Genomic DNA, 23062 nt, shown 5'->3' on the forward strand with positions numbered 1-23062 from the left:
TGACAAAAATGACAACAATTTCTAGAACCTGGTACTCATCATCGACAATTATCGACAACCATAAACGCCGCTAATTCCCACAGCAAATACATTTTGCGGTAGAGAAATATTGAAATGTGTGTAGCAAACCATCGGTCAGTGAGTGTGGGGGTGTAGTCAAAGGTGTAGCTAAAATCAAAGGGCCTCATTATGAGGAATTGGCATAGGGCAGCGCCGCACGTCTTCTTGCTGCGATGCCCTATGCCAATGTGAAAGGGTACTGTATTTATAAAATATGATGCATTCCTGTCCTTTTCCCTTGTGTTGGTGCACAACTTGCTCCCTAGCACCAGCATAGGCATGAATGTTTTTGTACTGGAAGGGGCTCCTTTGTTTGCAAAAACAATCCTGCCGTTTTCCGCTTTCTATGTGACCTGCTGAATGTAGCCCATATGGAAAGAGGAAAGAATTAGGAGAACTGCAAACATTTCTCCTCATTTCGCCTCTGCTGGGAAGACGTCCGTTTTTGGAGCTGCCTCAGGTTTAGGTGATTTTGTAAATACGAGGCAGCATTAAAATCCATGGGTGTTGTGTGGGAACCCCATGCAAAGCCCATGCAACCCCTTCGTGATGCAGAGTGAGGCAGCGTAGTGATTTGTGCTGCTAAGTCTTACACTATGAGGCTATGCAAAGCCATAAAGGTGGCTTTGCAACACCTCATAGGTATGGTTAAGATGCTTGCTCCGCAGGAGCCTAAACAAAGTGATGCTTTGGAGATGTAAGACTCTCATAAATAAGCCCCAAAATATTCTTCACATTTTTTAGGTCTTTCACAATCAGATATCTACATATAAAATAATGTGCAGCAAAAATAAAAAAGAAAATTTTAAAAGTTGTTACTCAGTGGGAAATGCACTGTAGCACATTATGAAACATCTATTAGTTAAGGCACCGCAGAGGTCTGCGTGTAACCAGAGATCCACAGAATTAAATCTTGATTTGTGCAGTGGAGAATAGGGATGTGCATTTTTTAGTGCTACAAGGTGACAGCATGTGACAGAAAGCACTGTGAATAAGGTCGATTTTAGTAGTACCAGTGTGTATGTAATGCAAATGTATCTTTACACTAGCAGCCCGTCCCGACGTCGTCTGGGAGCAATTAGGCTTCAGGGCCCCCGCCCGCCCCGACGTTGTCAGTGGGTCCCCCGGAGCCTTCCTCCATATATTGCAGTATTATACCTCTATGTGTACTTTGTACGCTTTTGTAGCAGCCCGTCCCGACATTGTCCGGGAGCAATTAGGCTTCAGGGCCCCCGCCCGCCCCGACGTTGTCCATGGGTCCCCCGGAACCTTTCTCCATATATTGCAGTATTATACCTCTATGTTTACTTTGTACGCTTTTGTAACCTGCACACGTAACTTTTTCCTCCTGTAATGCACCGTTTGGCTCACTTTTTTAATGCTCCGTTTGCTTCCTTTTGCTACCTGCACACGTCACTTTTTCCTCCTATACCTCTATGTTTACTTTCTACGCTTTTGTAACCTGCACACGTAACTTTTTCCTCCTGTAATGCACCGTTTAGCTCACTTTTGTATTGCTCCGTTTGCTTCCTCTTGCTCACGATATATGCTTTTGTAACCTGCACACGTAACTTTTTCCTTCAGTAATGCACCGTTTGGCTCACTTTTGTAATGCTCCGTTTGCTTCCTCCTGGTCATGATTTTCATTTTTGCTTCATTTTTCCGCCGCTCCCCGCTCCTAAATGAATAAATGAATAACCTACCTCATCCGCCGCTCACTGCTCCTCCCCGCCTGTCCGCCGCTCCTCATCGCCTGTCTGCCGCTCCTCACCACCTGTACGCCGCTCCTCCCCGCGCCATGTCCGCCGGTCCTCCTCGCGTTCCTGGACGCCGCTCCTCCCCGCGCTCCTCACGTCGGGCACGCACGTCGCGGCCGGCGCTTCTTCCAAGGGACTACTTTTTTTTCGGTAAATTTTTTAAATAACTTATATTTATTACGTTTATATAGCCTATGTCCATCTGCACACCCTGACGATTACAGCGATGTATCGGGTGTGTGGATTGGCGCTGTGGTTCCCGAGTTTACCCACCTCAAAGGTTCAAAGTTCTTCCTTTATAATAGTAGTATAGATAACTGTCCCTTAAGCACCTCTTTTGGGGTACTAAAAACTGTGTAAATACAGTTACAATTAAAAGCACGCACATCATAGCCCAGTTGTTAACTCTTTCCATTACTACTCCAAAAACCCAAATCTTTGTCATCCCAAAGCTTAGAGTGATTGCATTAATTAAAGTCAATTAAAGTGAGAACCACCTCCCAAACACCCTTTACACATGCAAATTCATCTAATAGAGCACATTTGCACTTCATTGAGGCAAGCAGGCTTTCTAGTAGAAAGCTTTTCACACACTGGCAATTGATGAAACTTCAGCTGATAACAGTCTAAATTAGCCGTCCCTGGATGGCTGCCTTTTTCAAAAGGAAAGCAAAAATTTTGAGTTGCGGTCCCACAAGTGAAGAGGGGGAATATGGGACCCCCTTCTGGGACTCCACGGTCCAGAAGGGGGTTGTGCCCTACAGATTGAAGACCCCCGACTTAAGGTATCTGATTGGATGGAGGAGAGTTTAAAAGCTTTTTGTTGAGGAAATGTGTACGCGAGCATGTTAGAGATGAGTGATTGTCAATGATTATCCTTGTATTTTACATACAAAGGAATGTCTGTTCTTGGTTTTGTTGTTTGTAATAAAGAGAGGTGTATAACAGCCTACATGCCACCCACATTCTATGTAAGTCTGAGCTGATGTCTGGAATGCTGAGAGTGAACAATGTAATGTGATGTGTGGTGTGCAGTCAAAATCAGGAGATAAGAGATAGGGACAACTGAAAAGAGGATGGAGCCTTGACAAAACCTACCTGCTGTGGCTATAACCTGAGGCTAATATCTAATAAAGAACTTACCTCTTACGTATGTGGCTCCAGAGTCTTGTATGTGGACCCTGCCCTGTAATGTCAACAGCACCATAAAATACATCTACAGTTTATCATGTCCTTTAATCTTTAATCCATACAATACATTTTAAACTGAGGCATATTTTAACAATTTTTAGCATACACCACACCTCTGCAGGTGGTGGTTGACACACTGGCACAGTGCATTGTCAGAGAATTGCACTCAAAGATCTATTCTTACTTAAAATTAGACCCTAAACACAGACATTATGAGCTGAGTAGAATACAAAATCAGTTGCCTTAAGTAGGCTGATGTTATCAACAGTGGGGAGTCTTTGCTTTACAGATTTCTCAGCTTATCAGGAAATGAAAGATCCCAAACAACCTAATATCAAACACTTACAATATTAGGTGGATTTTGCATCAAGGGAGACCGGACTGTTAGCAAGACAAATATCACTTCTCCATCTCTATTTAAGCACACAGTTAAGAAACACCTTCTAGTGAAACCAAAAAGAGCATGTTACACAACATGTGCAAGCTCCTACGACAACAATTTAGCTCTTATGAGGGCTAAAAATAGTCAACAAAAAGCTTTTGAGATGAGATAATACTCTGATTAGTCTAATTCCAATAATGTGTGAACCAATAGCAACTACTCACCTTTTACAAGGGACAGAGTTGTCATATTCACATGCAACAGAATCACATACAGAAAAAGTGTAAAGATGTCAGAGAGAGAAAGGGAAATTGAGCTAGTGGGTCTTGCATAGCAAATTCAGATTGGAAATTTGATTGGAAAAAGCATGACTGTGTATCAGCAACACCTTTTTTTTTAAACAGAATCGAATTTGAGTAGGGTGGAATTAAGAGATTGATGAAGAATGTGGTTTACAGTTAAATAATACCTAACCTAGGTTTGGTTTATAAATCAGAAACAAAGACAAAGCTTTTAGAACTTTAAAAAAAGATGTATCTCAACAGTATTTCTTCAAAGCTTTTTTCATCTGTTCATTTCTTATGTTGTATATGAAAGGGTTTAACATGGTGACCATGGCACACATTTACTGCTTTTTTCTCTCAGGTTGTTAGCTAGAGCTAGGCTGGAATTGGGTGAATACAATGGTCCTGTAGTACACACTGATAACAATGAGGTGTGAAGAGCAGGTGCTGAAGGCTTTGTTCCTCCCCTAGCTTAAGTGGATACATAATATGGTTGAGATGATACGGATGTATGAGATCACAATAGGGACAATGGAGACCTACCCTATGAATGTACCCACAGTAAACATCAGGATCTCAATGATGGCGGTGTCTTCGCAGGAAAGCTTAAGAAGTACAGACAGGTCACAGAATAAGCTCTGGATTAGGTTGGATGCACAAAATGACAGGGTGATGATCATCATACTGCATAGACAAGAAATCAGGAGACCATCTATCCAGGCACCAGTCACCAATAAAGTTCAAACAGTAACCAAATGCAAGGGCCTACAGATATCAGTTATATGCCTTAGCCCCAAGTAGCAGACTGTCAACGGTCTCCATAGAAACAAAGACAAACAATTGTGCATTGCAGCATGAATAGGAGAGGGTCTTCCTCTGTGAGGTGGTGCTAACCAGAAGCTGGGGCACCAGGGCTGTCAATACGCAGATATCCACTTGTGACAGGCTCCAGTGGAAGTAATACATGGGCTATGAAGCTTTGAATCAATAGCAATGGTAGCCATGATGGCACTATTACTTACTATCCCAACAATGTACATTGTAAGGAAGAGAAAGAATCGTGCAGTTTGATGCTTTGGGTTGTCTGACAGACACTGGTAAATAAAGTAAATCATGGTTCTCTATGCTCCTTTTATCTCTAAACATCTGCAGGTGAAAACTGAAAACATATTTTAGGCAATAGTGTGAAGAACATTCAGCATTGATAAGCTGTAAAAAAGGGAACTACGCAAAGCACTACGCTAAGCTCAAAAACATTTTTGAATGCATATTTTCATTGTTTAAATACATGCATTATGGAACTGTCACCCTATGAATACTGTATATTTTCTATTTTCAAATACAGCAAGGAAACATTTAGGATTTTCTCATGATACGGTCCAAGAAATTACGTTGCTGTGTCTAAAAATAGATACAGTATTAGTAGGAGTAAGAGTTTCCTTACACATGTATGAAAGCAACAACAGCTTGTCTACATATTTTGCTGAAGACTGTCAAAAGTACAAAATATTCAGGAGAGTTGAACATGGGCCTGCAAGTAACACTTGCCAGCACCCTGTCAAGTGACAAAATGTGCAGCTAGTTTTGCTGTACAAATGGCTTATTGAGGAGATACAGTATTAGACAGGTGCTGGGCACCTTCTTCCTTGTAAACAGCTCTATGACTTCACTCCTACAAAGGCAAAACATTCCAATCTTTGACACTGTAGAATCATCCCACTTCTACAGTTTGGAGTCAGGGACATTACATCTTCTCTCATTTTATATACTCCCATATACTCTAAACAAAAATTGTGATATTACATCAGAAACAGAAACAAAATCTACAAACAGGTTTCTCTTCACATTGTTCCCGTGCTACAACTATGCAGTTCAAATCAATTATACATTCAAGGTTATGTTTGAAGGTGTTTAATTTTCTGTGTCCCATAGCATCACCTCCTTCTTCATACTCATCAGGCTGATGTGTATTTTCTTCAGCTTGATGGATTCCAGGTATTCTCTGATAGAGGAGAGATTTCCCCTAACAAATTGTATGACAAAAAGATAATGCTTATGTCAACATTAACACAAATGATGACAAACTTGTGCTGAGATTTCCAAGCTTCTCAAATGAGAGCAGCAATGAAATGTTACATGGGAGTTGGTCCAGATTGTGCAGTTGTTGTACAGGGAAATGGCCAAGTGAATTCGAGAATGTGGGAGTGGGGGGTGTGCATAACAGGGTATGCCAACTCAGCATATAGTTAGAGTGACACTTATAGAGATGTTGAAAAAAGACTAATCCTTGTCAAATTTGCAGCGAGTTTGGGCTTTGGAACCGCACGTGGCAATTTAATCCATTGAACCAAATGAATGGACAGGTATCACAGGGTAGGAATGTACAGTCCCATAAGAATTACCTGATATAGCATCTGCAGACTCAAAGACAGGAAACCTTCTACTTAAACATGTCACAAGCCCCTATACCACACATGAATGGTCAGCTTCAAAATTATAATGTTAACAAGGAATTCAATACCAATGACATGACTGATTCAAACCCAAATGTTACTCAGCCGAACTTAATTCAGATCAACAAAAATGATTCAGATTTGTCACAATGACAGTGCCTGATAAGGGAGGAGGAATACGTGCTTGGCACATCCTTAGAGGTAGAACAGAGTGGCCCCAATGTGGATGGTAAGGTAACCAGAACACCTGTTTAATTCCTTGTTGACACTGGTGCTACCCATTCCACTGTGAGAATAGTAGAAGTTCCAAACCTACCTCACTCGGGAGAAAGAATTCAAGTTGGTGGAGTCTCAAATTGATTAATGTCAAATCATGTAACTGAACATGTTACTGTGTATATTGGGTCATTTGAGGACCTGCACAAATTTGTAATATTTGACTCTAGTCCTGTAAACCTATTGGGACGAGATTTGTTATGCAAACTCAATTGTTCCATTTATTGTACCAAAAAAGCAATTGAATTCCATACAAATGTTGAAGACATTGTATTCAAAATGGCAACAAAAAAATAAGCTGAAGGTCTATTTCCCTTATTGATGAGTGATGATTTACTTTTGGAATTAAGAGACACAGTATTGCCTGAGGTTTAGGACTTCACGGGAAAAGATATTGGATTGATCAGAGGGGTTGCTCCAAAATGCATTACTTTGAAACCGAATACAGAATTCCATCAAAACCCCCCTTTAACCTCAGCCCAGAGACAATTGCAGGCATAACGCCTTGAATCGAGTCATTAGTTGAACAGGGAATTTTGAGAGAGATTATGCAAAGCCCCTGCAATTCATTTATTATGGGAATTCAGACACCAAATGGAAAGTTGTATTATACGAGATCCGATGTGAAGTTGAATGGTTTTCTGTCATTGATTTATATCAAGCTATTTTTTCCATTCCCTTGAACCTGGCTAGCCAAGTTCCACAAGGGTATACGGAAAGTCCTTGAATCAATTCGATTTTGAGGATGAATCTAAAGTCATTGGTATTGCCAAATCACTTATTAGGAGGGTCAGGTACTCAGGAAGCTTGCATATGCAAAACCATTGCATTATTGAATCAATTGGCAGTAAATGGACCTAAAGTATCACCAGCTAAATTGCAGTTTTGCAGAGGAAAAGTCCTCTACTTAAGACATCACATTTGAAAAGAAGGCAGAAAGTTGGCACAGGCTCTGATTACTGCAATTCTGCAGATGAATCCTCCTAGCACACAAAAGGCAGTTTACATGTTCCTTGGAATGGTTGGCTATTGACGACGATAGATTCCTAATTTTTAATTGACAGCCAAACCACGTCAAAGACTTACACACAAAGATGTGTCATGTCCAGTTCCATGGAATGACAAATGCATACGCTCTTTTATTGAACTGTGAGAGGGCCTTTGTTGAGCTCCAGCATTGGGAATGCCCAACTTTAACAAAAGTTTCTCTCTGTTCTGCTGTGAGCGTGAAGGCTCAGCATAGTCAGTATTGACACAAATGCATTTGAACTGCGTGCAGGACTGCTGCATATGTTTTAGCTACTTTAGATCCTGTAGCAGCAGCTTTACCTAGATGCCTAAAAGCCACTGCTGCCACATGTGTGAGTTTGGAACAGTGTGAAAGAGTTGTGAAGGGTCATCCATTGAAAGTACATGTGTCACATTCAGTTGACATTTTACTCACTCGTACTCAAACGCAATATCTCACTAGTAGTCGATTAATAAAATTTGAACAGGAGATCTTGGGTGCTGAGATGAGAATGTAATTACAAAACAGTGAGCGACCCAATAGACCCTTGAGGGCTTGGGTAATTGAATAGAAAGGTAGGAGTGCCGTCAAGGGAATTTGTTTAAATAATATTTAGTAATTCAAAAAAATGACTTGGTAGGATTAACTAAAAATCCCAATATGAACTTGATTCATCAACAATAATTAAACCAACACAAAATATTACACATAAAACATGAAGGACGAACACAAAGGTGTATTTGAAAAAAGAATTTATCAAAATATTAAATGGTCAATGCTTTGATATACAGCTGAAAATATTTAGGTTTGCAGGTACATAACAAATTAATTGTGAAAAGACTCAACAAAACCTAAATACACCTATCTAAAATCAATATGAAATAAAACAAGAAATAGATGAGGTGGAAGTCAATGTGTCACTAGTGCAGTGCGCGAGTTTGAATACCCAAACTGATGCCATTGCCAGGAAATGAAGTTGTGATTGATGAAGCAGATCATGATTGTTTGGAAATGATTAAGTTGGGTACAAAGCCTAGACCAGACATTTTGAATGTTCCATTACCTGAATCAGATCATGTGCTGCTTGTTGATGGATCATCTTTGTAAGATGCATGAGGAAACCTAAGCGCTGCAAATGCTATCTGTACTGTTGTGGGAGTGGTGAACACTTCTTGGTTGCAAGGAGTGCATTTTTTGCAGGTTGCGGAACTGATAGCCATGATACTGGTTTGCAGCATTACTGAACAGTTGATATGTACCATTTCTACTGACAGTCAGTATGTCTTTGGGGTCATATATGACTTTGGGCAGTTGTGGTCACAGTGTGGATTCATGACCTCTTCGGGAGAGTGTGAGAAATCTGCTGCTGTCATTACAATTGCTCACTCAAATTGCAGTGGTCAAGTGTCAGCCAACCGACACATAAATTATTATGTCACAGTCAGCAACCGCTATGCAGATGAGACTGTGCGCTATTGTGCTTTAAATTCATACACCTGATGGAGACCCCTTGAAAGGGAAAACTCATGTCCCAGAATGTAGGTTGATGTTGTCAATTGCAGAAACATGGGAAGAAATAAAGGTCTTGCAAGATGAAGCACAAGACGTTGAGAGACAACAGTGGATTAAAGCAGGGTGCATGCAGAGACAGGAAGATAATGTGTGGGTATACGCAAATGTAAGAACAGTTCTACAGACAGTTTGTTATCGCCCATGGAGAGGAATTACCATGGTCCTGTACATGTAATCCCCAATTTAGAGCAATTTCTAAAGGGTTTCAGGTTGAGGAAGCTGCCACTTCACCTCAAAAAGAGCAGTTCCACGATCTTAGTCCCATTGACTTGGTTGTGGTGAAGAAATACATACCAAGTCATGTTTGGAACCTTGTTGGCGCCATACCAGGTGATCCTTCTCACCACAACTGCTGTCAAATGTGGTGGTCTTCCTAGTTGGGTACCTACTGCCCATCTTGCTGAGTCCCATGTCTCCATGAAGGTGCAGTACCTGTAGCGGATGTACCAGTGGTTACAGTGAGGAACCCGACTCAGTAAAATAATAAAGGGGGCTCCAGCTACTCGGTCTCAAAGCACTGGTTCAAGTGTGGGTCTGAGAGAGTCAGCTCCTGTAGGTACCGAAGGCAACAGAGAAGACCAGGCGAGTTGCTGACCCAGTTATGGTGAACAGTAAGAATCAAAACATGAGTGCTAAAAGGAGACCGTTGGCCCAAAGAAACAGACAGATTGAGGCAAATCCGAACAGAAGGAGGAGTACCCTTGACTATTATCGAAGTTTCAAGACATTTAGAACAGAACAACACTGATGATGATGAACCAACACTAGAAAAAATGAAAAGTGTCAAGGTACCAAATCAAAAATACGCTGCACCTGAGTGGACTTATTAAGAGGCAACCAGCAACTGGTAGAAAGCACATCACACTTTTTTGCTCAGAAGCAATGTCAAAGGAAACAAAAATGGAATGGTCTACAAAAATCTGAAGAGACGAAAAACTAACCTATATATAAACCATAAAAGCGGAAAACTGTGAACTACTTAAAGGCTCAGTAATAAATAGTTAGCTGCAAATAATGCTATATCAATATCCTCTGCAAATTCTTACAAGGACTTGTGAAATCTAGTTTTTGAGAAGTCGGGAATTTACAGTATAAACATATAAGTGCATGTTTGATTGCTACTTTTTCTATAATTATTCTTGTGTTCCTTAATATCTTACATGTTCCTCATCATGTCTATATAGAAAATTTTAAACCCACATATAATACTAAATCATTAGAAGGGCAAAATGTCGAAGTTGACTACAACATATTAACCATAAGTGTTTCTCTCTGAATGTCTTTACTAAATTGCTCTAAGAGTATGTGGATATGATGGATGCTTGAAATTGTTATGTATGTATGCAACTACCTAAATATGTCTCTGAGGGGTGACTTATCATCACATACCTGTTACCTATGTAATTTCATGCAGTGAAGTAACAAGTTTTTTTATTGCAAAGGGCAATTTCAATACTATTATTCTAACTATGATTCAATTTTTTCTGAAGTATCTACTAAGAACATTTTTAATATTATATAAGACACACAAACTGCAGAAATAAGCTACACAAACTATAGATATCATTGATACACATAGACATAACTTAACCTGGCTCTTACAAAATATAGAAAAGGATGTTATTAATTCAGTTGTAGACAGACACGGAGAAATAAAGAAAAAGGCTGAAGGACACTCAACTGTTCCACCTTGGGCACAAAAGGAAACTGAACTTAAAATAGGTGGTATACAACGTGCAATGGCTCTGGATTGGCAACATAAAGGGAGGCTATGTATATTGCGACGCAAAGCGTACTTTAACAATACATTTTTAGGTCTAGCAAATGTGACCACACCTTCCAAATTGTGGGAGGATAGTTATTGTACATTGGGGGAGTAGATCATGTATTTCTTGGAATATAATATATCTGTGGGAAAAATGCCTATTACAGGTTACCAAACATTGGCATTGATGTTGTTAAATGGGAATATTATTTTCAAAAATATATCATGTGGGACAAACAGACAGATATATTTGAAGCAATAATTCCCTCAGTTGTGGTGATTCTAAATTCTGACCATATTTTGAAACTTTCCACTGTAGTAGATCAATTATCAACTGATACAGCTGGAGGATTTCTTGCCATAGATACTGAAATGGTTGCTATCCGATCTAGGATGCTGCAAAATTGTTTTGCATTAGACATCCTTCCTGCGAAAGAGGGCGGTGTCTGCCAGATGTCAAAAGCTCAACAATGTTGTACCTATATCGCCGACAAAGGTAAAGATTTGTAGGGGTATATTAACAACAATTCACATTTAGAAACAGACTTGGGCAAATTTAAGGCTCATAGAGTATGGGAAATCAATTGGGAAGGGGTTTTCTTCTGTGGGAACCTTGGTAGGTAGTTTAGTGGGAACATTTTTTACTTATAAGAAATATATATTAGTGATGACAATTATCCCATTCCTGGACCTTATTGGATAATTTTCCATCCTCTGAACAAAATCCATCAGAGGACCAAGAAGTAAAACCTGGTAGCTAGAGGTTTTAAGAAATCTATTGCAATAAAAACACCAAAGTTGATAACAAATGTATGGGCCCAGAGCAATGCTACAACATTGCTTTTATCATTTAAAATGAGACACAGTTCTTGTTATAGATTTTGAAAAACCTGTAGCAGACATCATAGTATATTTAACCTGAGTAATTAGTTGTGTGTTCTAAGAGGAGCATCTGTTTTTCTTAGCTTTGGTTTTTTCACTAACACCCAGTCCTATCTGACTTTCTTGCAAGTTGATGTTAATCAGTGAAATCATTTATTCTCTGCTTTGATTGACTGTCTCAATCATTAAAACTTTCAAATTCAGGGAAGGTGTCTTTCTTAAATTGAGGCAATCCAGTGTAAATTATTCTTCCACACATCAACTCTGATGGTTACTTCCCATGTGTAAAATGTGGAGTTGCATCATAGTCTTTACTCCTTCACAAATTACTTGATGCCTGGTTCTCTGCAGTAGATTTGCCTTTTGGCAAGCCTCTGTCCAGAATCCTATTTGCCTTGGTCCACATTGGACCAATCTTCCTGTGATTAATCCCTAGCTATCTCACAGCACAAGCAATACAACTTCTGTCCTGTTGAATGTTGACCCATTATCAGTTTTGAATATAATTGGTATTCCACATCCTGCAAATATTTCATCAAGATTCAGAAGATTCAGAAGTACAGCTGTTACACAGGTAGAAGATGCATGTCGGACTAAAGGACTAAGGAATATTCATCAATGAGCAGACTCAAATAACAGCCTGACTCTTTTGGCCCATAGATATTGACATGTACTGTAGACAATACATTTTCTAGAAGTTTAAACATTATTCTTTTTGTTGGTGGATTTTCTTTTCTTTACTAAAGGTTTGTAATAAGTGGCGAGCCTGTATGGGTAGCTTAACCAAAACACTAAAAAGGTCTGATTTATCTGTTGAAGGTATGAATGCTTGTGATGGAGTATACATACCGCCAAGGTAAAGTTCCATCCACTAAATCTAAAAGTGGGTGCACCTTAAGTTTAATCACTTTAGGTTTTATCATCTCATCTGTGAATAAACCACTCTGACGGCCCTTTGGAGTAAGGCCCATCAGAGTCTTGCCTCTAATTACACCCACCTAATTCAGATGAGCAGAATACGAGGTACATTTTCACTACCTATCATTGCCAGGAAAACCTAGGCGATAAGGAGTAGTGAAAACTGTTAAATGCTCCCCTCACCATTTGGAGAGGGCAGCATTTTGTTTTTACTTTCAAAAATAAATTTCCACTCTAGGATTCTCTTTTTGAATATAAATAAAAAACAGTTTGGTGCAGGGCTTTTGTGTTGACGGAGCACTGCACCAATCTGTAAATAGCGTTAACAGGCACCGCTGTGACTGCATTTCCTGCAAATGCTTTGGAAATTACCTCCAGATTGGCAGTCATTTCTTAATTATGATGGCAGCACTTCCATGTGGACAACGGAATAATTTGCTCCCTCTCCCTGGGGGAGAAATGGGTTAAATATTAGGACTTATGTTTGGAAACCACAATTTATCTCTCAATAGTTTTTTTGTTGACCCAATGTCTAGATGGATTTTGTGAGCAATGTTCACAGTTTGTTCTGGTACAGGGCCGGCTTTAGGGCAGTGCGAACAGTGCAGCAGAATTGGGCACTGACCTTTGATGGGGTACACTGACCTTGGGGCTAGGGGGACGGTGTGTTTAGCAATAACGTACGATTTGAAAGAACTTGCTGCAGAGCTCCTTGTGAGTCCAGTTTTAGGCTTCATTTAAAATGTCAAGATAACTCTTGTGATTAATGGTCCAGCTAGAGGGAACAGAGTTTTCTCTAGAGGCAGTTTTGAGTTGCCATAAAGTAGCATAGAGAGTTGATATGACTTCTGCAAACAACAGATCTGTAATTTATGTGGATAGCTGTTTGGATTATTAAAGCCAACCTTACCAGAGCTTTAAAAAAAACGAAATGTATATGAGAGAATGTCTATGGAGAGATGAGGAGAACTTTTGCGGGTGGTAGTGAGGGAATACGAGGAGGAGCACATAGGGAGGGCGCCAAATTAGACTGTTGCACCAGACGCCACCAGCTCTAAAGCCGGCCCTGTTCTTGTAAATATTGAAACATTATAATTCTGCTTCTTCTAAGCAGTAATTCATTGTCAAATACTGTTGTCTCTCTTTATATTCATTTTAGTTTTAGCATTTCATCATTTTTACTCCTTTTTTGTATTTTGTCAGAGATAACATGCTTCCATTTGTCAGACACATGAGTGAGATGTCGTAGACCTTGTACATGCCATCATTTGCCTCATCCATTCCTGAAGAACAGGAAGTATAGTGCACACAATTTTATTGACATTTTACAGAGTTTTATATAGAGCAAACTTGACCCGAATCGGGTATCAGAGCGCTTTACATAGCACCACTTGCATTACATGAGGACACATTCATTTTTGTTAGGCACAATAAGATTAAGTGATTTGCCCAGAATCACAGGATGTTCAACATCATTGCCTAGACTCGAACCCAGCAGATATTGGTCAGCAGGCACCATTTTCTGCCTCAGATGGCAAAGCCTGAACAATATTGTACACATGGCTCAACTGGTCACCAACTAGTGCCTCAAGTCACCATTCCCCCCCAAGCATGCAATACTACTGAGATCAGATGTGCAAGGTAATATTGTAAAGTGACCTAAAGGCCTATAACAGCAAAGGTAGATTTTGCTGAAAGTAGACTGTCCTGTCAGTTATTCACTGAAATTGTCAGTACATTGGAATATCTGCATATCAATGAACTGTGGCTACAGTAGGGTTCTCCAGATCAGGAGTACAGGGCCTACATCTCATGTCAAAGACGAAAACTGCATGTCAGCTCCAGTTTTCTGAAGCATTGGGAGGCAAAACAAAAACAACACTAGTAAAAATGAGTAACGTCAACATGGAAAACCTACAAATAAATTGGAGGGCATAGAGGTCTCAGTAGACTCAGGGCCTTATTCACAAAAGTAAACTGGCACATTTGTGTTAGTTAACACTTCTTCAGCATTCAAAAAACTGCAATTTAATAGTACATTAATGAATGTGGAGACTATGCAGTTGGGGCGGAGAACTTCAAACATAAAAAGATAAAAGGTGGTGAGTCCTCTACCTAGGACTACCTGAGTGACTCCAAGCGCTAGTATGCTGGCTTCCTGTTCAGAGCCAAAGGGACGCAACAGACTCCCGCCATCTTGAACCCGCACCACCCCAAGTGGTGCCCCTCCAGTCCTGAACCCTTGGTTGTGGTGTGAAAGGAGCCCAGATAGCCAAAATACAAAACTTGTGACTGAAAAATAATTTGTGGAAACTGTTCTGATAACCGAGAGAAGACCAACTTGCTTGTCTATCTGACCAATGTGCATCGCCGGTCGGCCTGACTTTGAGGCAGCTCCTGACATGTTCTTCTCCACAGCAGTAAATCCTGTTCAGTGGTCCTTTTCCAAAGAGGTGTCTGGGCTCCTGGAACTCTCGTCATCTACAGCCTCTGCTTTGTCCCACTGAAGATTATCAACTTCCAAAAAGACACGAAGTCCAAATGTAGAAACTTGCACTGCAACAGTGACACCCAGACCATGACTCTCGATCTTTGGATACCACCTGCAGACGTTCCCTGCTGAACTTTTACCTTCTCAAAAAAAATTCTCCAGACTTTCTGCTAAGTTTTAAGGTAAGCTCTGAATGCCCCAAATCCACTTCTTGTATCTGACTGGGACCCAACACGGTCAGCAATATTTTTTTCACTTTGATCTGGTCATCTTGTGTGACAAGATGTCCGTGGTTGGTGTTTTGATCTTTTAGGCATAGGTTTTACCCTAAACTTCAAAAATTCATAACTTTGTTTCTACTAAATGGATTTTTGTCAATTTGGTTTCAATTTATCAAAACATACTCTATTTTTTTAATCAGTGTGGGATGTTTTAGTGTTGTGTTTTCACCTTATCACTGTTTGTCTTCTACATAAATACTTCACATACTGCATTAAAGTAAAGCCTGACTGCTTTTGTGCCAATACTTCACACACTGCCTTAAAGTAAAGCCTGACTGCTTTTGTGCCAAGCTACCACTGGCCAAGCACAGGTTAATTTGGTGACTTTTGTGGTTCACTCTGACATGGATGGTGGTTGTTATTCGAACTGGGGTCACCCACATTCAACCAAAAACCCCGATTTTGCACATATTACAATTGTATTTCAAATCTTTGTGCATTCAGCTAAGTCCTTGCACCAGGTGGTTAGACATTTTAACTCTGAGACTCTGGGCGGGCTCCCCAGGTTGTGACAGTGGAAGACACTCGGACAGTACTCCTGCTGCTTGTGCCTGTTTCATAGAAAACAGGAAGGTTTCATTTGATCACATCAAAAAGTATTATGTGGCAGATGATGCTTAGCATATCTCTATTGGCACCAAAACTCTGCCGGAGTAGTTCAGCAAATCCTCTGCTTACTCCACATGAGCGATCCCAAGAAGAGTACAGATGTGAGACCCTATATCCCATTCCAGGGACTTAGGAGAGTGCTGTGTTTCCAGCCTTATGTCAAGTACCAGTTTTCATGGATGAACCTGATGCTATGCTTTCAACAATGCCAACTATTGAAACTTCAACTGTGGTTTACTATGAGCCAACAACCGAGCTAACATCACTTGAAATGATCCCTTTACAAGACATTGTACTGTATGAGAATGTTATGTTATGTTATGTTATTTTTATTAATACAGCGCACAGCTGCCCCAGCGAAGGGGCGTCCTGGCGCTATGAGAAGGCACACACAACACAACACCGATAAAAAGAGGGCACAGGAAACAGCCTAAAATTAACCAAACAGAAAAGTTTTAATGGCGCGCCTAAACTGAAGAAGGTCATTAATTGCCCGGATCTCAGAGGGAAGGAGGTTCCACCACTTCGCGGCTAACACTCGAAAGGAGCGGCCGCCAGTTCTACTCAGCCTGAAGCGCGGAACCACCGCCAGGTTCTGACCCAAGGACCTCAAGGATCGCAAAGGAACATAAGGTGTTAAAAGATTCGCCAGGATTTGGGGAGTGGTACCCTTGAGGATTTTAAATGCAAGGCAGAGGACCTTGAATCTAATCCTCTGATTTACGGGGAGCCAATGAAGCGAATGCAACGTTTTTGAAACCGAGCACCGCCTGGGCAGACCTATCACTACTCTGGCTGCAGCATTTTGCACTCGCTGCAGCCAGGTGAGTTCAGACTGGTTTATCCCCGCCAAGAGCGAACTGGCATAGTCCAGCCGGGACAGCACAGATGCCTGAACCACCAGCTGTCTGGTGGGGGCATCGAAAAATTTAAGTATAGGCCTAAGTCCTCTAATAATGCCATAGCAGGAGGCCGCCACCCTCTTAGTGTGGTAGATAAAACTGAGTGTCGGGTCAAGCCAGACCCCAAGATTTTTTATCTCCGATACTGGAGAGGGGGTCACACCCAGTTCAGAAGGCCACCAGTTGTCACCCCACAGCCCTGCTTGCTTGCCGACCACCATGACCTCTGTCTTCTTAGTATTTAACTGGAGACAGTTAGAGTTCATCCAATTGGCCACTGCCCGTACACCGTCACGGAACCTGAGAGCCTCCACATCAGAGTCCCCACTCAACATGACCGCCAGCTGCGTGTCATCAGCATAGGAGACCATCGGCAGGCCCCATTGCTTGACGACCGCAGCCAGCGGTCTAACGTAAAGATTAAATAAAGTGGGACTCAACGATGAACCCTGTGGGACCCCCAGGGCCAACGGGTATGATTTGGATTTGCCGGGTGGAATCGCAACCTGGAAAGACCTATCCATGAGAAACGATCGAAACCAGCATAGGGCAGAGCCCTTGACTCCTACTTCCTCGAGTCGCTGAAGTAAAATCCTGTGCGAGACCGTATCGAACGAGCGACTTAGATCTAATAACAAAAGTGCCGCTGTCCGACCCGCATCAAGCATAGAACGCAGGTGTTCGACCATAGAAAGTAGGGCCGTCTCCGTGCTGTGGCCCGCACGGAACCCATTTTGAGTAGGGTCTAGAATGTTGGCTCTGGTAAGATGATCTGCCAGGATGCCGTTCACATGAGGGCCAGATGCCAAAAGTACTTAAGTGTAGTAAAGTTAGGAGTGCAGAGTCTCTGCACTTGTGGCGGTGTCTCCATGCTCGTGGTGGAATCTCCATACTGAGAACTGCAGCGTGGAGTCTGATAGAGGTTAAAAACACTGTGTTAATGGAGAAGATGTAGAGACTGGTAAAACACTAATAGACATTCCTGACATAGGTAAACAAAAAGCCAGATAAGTGTGAATCTGTGGCTGTTGTGTTAGCTTGTGAAGAAAAACAATAAAAAATTAATATCTCGAAATTAATAAATATACACCATTTAAAATGAAGGTCAAATAGAGACAGCACACAATTGAAAATATAAAACAAACAAGTCATTTAGCAACAATACATGAATGAAAACATCTGTATACAAACTCCCAATCAGATTAACTAGATGATTGAGAGCACGTCAACATTCCTGAAAATGAAAAACAAAAGACTAAAGCAACACATTACTTCTAGGAGGAAAACTAGTAGATGACACATACAATCATCACAAAAATGTATAATTCACAGTTCCTGGTTGATTGTGGACACCATATTTTAAAATGGAGGCTAGGATTGCCCCTGCTAAAGCCTGGGTACTTTGTAACAAGTTGCCAACATTTACCAGTTATTCTCCTCCTGATCCATGAAGATGAAAAGGAGCAGACTTCCATCTAAGCCACAGCAAAAACAGAGTTCCAAAAGGGCACCCACTAGGACCACCAGGACCTTTCTCGTTCCCTCTAGCCTTCTGCCCCAGAGGGTGATGGGCCTCTACTCACAAAAGCAGAGTCAGGGACAATAACAATGAGATGTGGTGCAAGGAATGAGTGTGATCATCATGCAGTTATCACTCAGTTCACCAGAACTTGATGATATTATTTTTTGTGGTGGGACTCTCCTGGTCTCTGGTGAAGATCCCCCTCTAGGGGGAGCCACATCTCTGCGCTCCACTGCTGGCTGATGAGTTGACAGCCTCAACAGAGCAGGAAAATGAGCAGCCCTCAGCTTCATGTTCTGGAAGCATCACTGTAACGTCCACACAGTTCTTTTCAATATCTCTGACACCTTCCTTGAGCTGGAGTATAGCTCTAACTATGTATTTCAAGTTTGTGGGGGTTGGATAGCAGAGACATGCCAATAGGAATCCGTGCATTGTTTGATTAGGGGAGAGCTGAAGAGGGCATTCTGAGCCGGGGGCACACCAAGGATGTCTTTTAGAAGCACTAGGCTTACAGTTTGAAGGGTCCCTCATACTCTTACCTAAAAGAAAATAATGAAAGCAACTTCAGAACAAAGAACAAGAAGCATGGGCTTACAGCTAAACGTATTGTTGTGGACTTTCATACCTAGAACATGTGTTCATTTAAAGGATTTTGTCCATTCCTTTGAGTACACCTAAAAAAGAGATATGTAAGTTATAATTGTCTTTACTGTTTGGTATAAAATATTAAAAACTCATAACTTACCTCTTTTTTACCTGTGTCATAATCCTGGTTGTAGTGGTGGGCATACACTTACTGTGCATAGTCAGAGACTTGCAGTCAGAGAGAGATCAGTATTCTGCCTTCAACCATAAAGCCACTAGCATGGACATTAGGGGCAGAGGAATTTTTTTAAAAGCTGCCCAAAAAGAAACTGATTGTGATCATCTCCAGAATAAATCTGCTTTCCTAATGTTTGAGTTGACCAGGAACAGGCATTTGCCAATCCACTTACTAGGAAAGACCTTTTTATGAAAGAAAGAGCAAATGCCATCCATACCTCATTAATTATCTAAAGAATGGTACACCACCTAGAAGTGTCAACCTGGGTAGTGTAGATGTGCAACAATAGAGAAGCAAAATTGACTGAGGCTTAAAAATTAAATGGAAGCAATGAGAAATTAGTTATTATGGGGTCAGAGACTACTCCAATTTGTCTTATTTCAGTGACAGCTCCTATTATACCATCAACACACTGGTCAGTCTAATGATATTACTTAATCTTTTGTATTATTCACTTATGACAGCAAAAGAAAAGGCACTCCCAATAAGGTAACATAATTTTGGAACTGCCTACCAGACAAGGTAAAAACGATCATCTGAAGTTCAGGAATGAAGTAAAACCTTGACTTATCCCAGATTAAGTGCGGGAAAGTAAACTAAGGTCTGGACTGAAAAACTGAACAGCCTCTTATATCAGTTGCAAGGATGACACAGGAATGACCAAACTAATGCATTTTCATGGCTAATTGTGGTAAATCCAGGGCACCGTCTAGACGTAGATTTCTCCCAGGGTGTCCAATTGGACTGTCCAGGTAAGGTGTTCATACTGGTTGCTTCTAGCCACGTGCAACAATAGAGATGTCTTTCTGCTCCCCAGGGCTGACACCATTGAATATGATGGCCTGACAGCCTGTAACCATGACACAGCATGAGAGGCAACTCTACCTTCATATAGTAACTCCTCATCACTCATAAACTATATTACTAAGTGGACATACACCCAATATATTAAGATATTAATCATTTGTTACACCAGTTCGATATTTCAGAGTATCTCTATACTCCCTTCTTACAATAAAGAACTGTAGAATTCCACAGAGATGTATAAAGCTCTGCTAAATTAGCTTAAGTTCTGCCAATGGGCAGAAAATATGCATGTCACGCTGCTTGCACAGCAATTTAGAGCGAGTAGTGGGAGCAGCACTTCAAGATCAGTGAGAACGGCACCATGTGGTGCACAAGGGTGCACAGCCGTTTGAGTTGATTTTGCTGCCGCTCGAGTGCAAAATCTACTAGGATGGCAGCATATCTACTCAATAAGCAGCCCTCTGACTGCGACTGCTCGAGACTGCCTAGGTTAGAGAATCACTCTAGGGGATGCAAAATCTCACTCACATTTTCTGGAGCCTCACTGGAATAATTTTGCCACGCTGCATTTCAATTTGGGAAATTTGGCTGGAACTTGGTGTTACAAGAGTAAAGCGGAGTCGCCAAATTCCTCCAATCTTGCACGAGGAATGAAAAATTCTACCCATCCATGAAAAAATCATGCTACTGAGGATCTTTTTGGAAAAATTAAATAAACTCCAACACGGGCATTGTGATTAGGGCAAACACATGAGAAGCCTCTAGAAGCTGAATGAGCATCAAGGCCTCCTTTCTTAGTAAGACAAAAAGTGAACACATATGCAGTGTACGCACATTAAAGCCACACTAAAATTTTGATTTTGGTGTATGGGTTACTTCACAACATGATAGAAAATGGATATCCCATCCACCTTGTTACAAGTGCCATCGGTTTTAATGCTCTTGTAACAAGATGAAGTGATATCCATCTCCTTTGTGATTGAGTAACACATCTGTGCCTAAGTCATGCCTGAAGTCTCAAGGTGACCATTAAACAAGGCTAGTTGAAGAAAGCCCATGGTATGATTGACAGCTTAGCTACCAAAATCCAGGCCTAAAAAAAGAGCATCTCGCATGGTCATAGTAGACATTACAGACAATTGATGGTCAAATAAACACTGAAATGTAGTTTCAAGAGGAGCTTTTTAGTGGTTGAAATATTTGTCTTCACTTATCACTACTGTCTTAACAACAGATCCACACAGTTCAAACTAGTGACAAGGCTGAGACTTCATATAGAATGGGAACACAGATAGGAACAGAGCAAATATGCCCAGGTTCAGAAAGCTAAATAGAGCTACTGAGATTTATATCTGGGAAAGCAAAAACAATGGCCATGATTGGGAACCAGTGGGAATGGCAATTTTATGTACTGAAGCATGTAGGTGGGAAATATGAGATTATTAACAAAGTGATTTACAGTCAAATAAATGTTCATAATCGTTCCAAGAATTTGACAACAAAGAGACACATTTTAGAACTTGCATAAAAATATGAATTGATCACACATTTTTCTTAAAGCATCTTTCATCTTTTGATTTCTCAGGCTATAGATGAAAGGGTTCAGCATAGGGGTGATAATGGTGTACACCACAGTTAGTGACTTGTCCTTCTCCAGAGAGTAGCTGGAAGTAGGCCGAAAATAGAGGAAACAAATTGTCCCATAGTACAAGGTGACCACAATGAGATGGGAAGAGCAGGTGCTGAAGGTCTTATTCCTGCTTTCCCTTGTGCGAAGTCTTAGTACAGTCAAAATGATACGAGTGTACGAGATTACAATAGAGGAAACAGAGAAGAGGATTATCATCAGGGACTCTGTGAAAAGCAAGAGTACATTTATGCGTGTGTCTGAGCATGAGAGCTTCAGCAGAGGCGGTAGGTCACAGAAAAAGCTCTGGATCAGGTTGGAAGCACAAAATGATAGCCTGGAAGCCAGAAGGCTGTGCAGCAAAGAACGTGGAACTCCAACAACCCAGCAACCTGCCAGCACCTCTATACAGAACTTCTTGTTCATCACCAGGAAGTAATGCAGAGGTTTGCAGATGGCAACGTATCGGTCATAGGCCATTGCCCCAAGTAGGAGGAAGTTAGCATTCCCTATAACAATAAAGAAGAACAACTGTGTAATACAACTTGAGAAGGAGATGGTCCTGCTTTGTGAGAGGATGTTGAACAGAAGCTGGGGCACTATGGTTGTTGTCATGCAAATATCCACCATTGACAGGTTCCAGATGAAGAAGTACATGGGTGTATGAAGCTGGTGGTCAACAGCAATGGTAGCCATGATGGTGCTGTTGCTTATCAGTGCCACTAAGTATGTTATTAGGAACAGTGAAAAGACAGCCATCTGTTGAGCTGGATTGTCTGATAGGCCCAGAAGGATAAAATACATTACACTTGTCTGGTTCCTAATTTCCATGTTTTTCACCACCCATCTGCAAGGTAAAAACTGAACAGGTATCTTAAAGCAACAAAATAAAGAACTAATAACATTGACAGATAATCTATATGTGTACACGCACACACACACACACACACACACACACACACACACACACACATGTCAACCGTAAGACATTGAAACCCTAAATAAACAAAATAGCATTGGTGTGCACAGTCACGGCACACAACTGTGTGCTAGAGTAGAAACAGTAAAGCTACACCGGATTTGCAGGTGAGTCTTATTCCTCTTTCAAAGGTGGTTTGGGGGGACAAGAGTTCCATATTTTCTACAAAACTGATGAAATATTTCTCTGGATCCATGGGTCTTGGAGGCAGTCCAGGATTAGACACTGGAATTTTACCCAGCCCTCTCAAAAGAACTCTGGGACTTATTTACAAGCCCATTATGCCACTGGTGAGTCACTTTTTTTGATGCACAAGGGTGCAATGGGCTTGTAAAGTCACTTTGCGTGACATTTAATGTCCTTGTAAATAAGGGCCAGTTTAATGCATTACTCTGTGTCAAAGGGGCATTCTATAGGTGTTGCTGTGGGTGTTCCCATGCCACATCAATGAAACGTGATGCATTCCCAG

The 23062-nt window shown here is 41.1% G+C and overlaps 1 protein-coding gene across 1 annotated transcript; it reads right to left on the bottom strand.

Moving 5' to 3' along the window:
* Nucleotides 1-21500: 21500 nt before the first annotated feature.
* Nucleotides 21501-22451, bottom strand: LOC144783839 (olfactory receptor 1L6-like). Its single transcript, XM_078662591.1, has one exon. The coding sequence runs from the start codon at nucleotides 22443-22445 to the stop codon at nucleotides 21501-21503; it is 945 nt and encodes a 314-aa protein (XP_078518717.1). The 5' UTR covers nucleotides 22446-22451.
* Between the last annotated feature and the right edge of the window lie 611 nt (nucleotides 22452-23062).

The sequence above is a fragment of the Lissotriton helveticus genome, chromosome 10, assembly GCF_964261635.1.
Source record: "Lissotriton helveticus chromosome 10, aLisHel1.1, whole genome shotgun sequence".
Classification (NCBI taxonomy): Eukaryota; Metazoa; Chordata; class Amphibia; order Caudata; family Salamandridae; genus Lissotriton; species Lissotriton helveticus.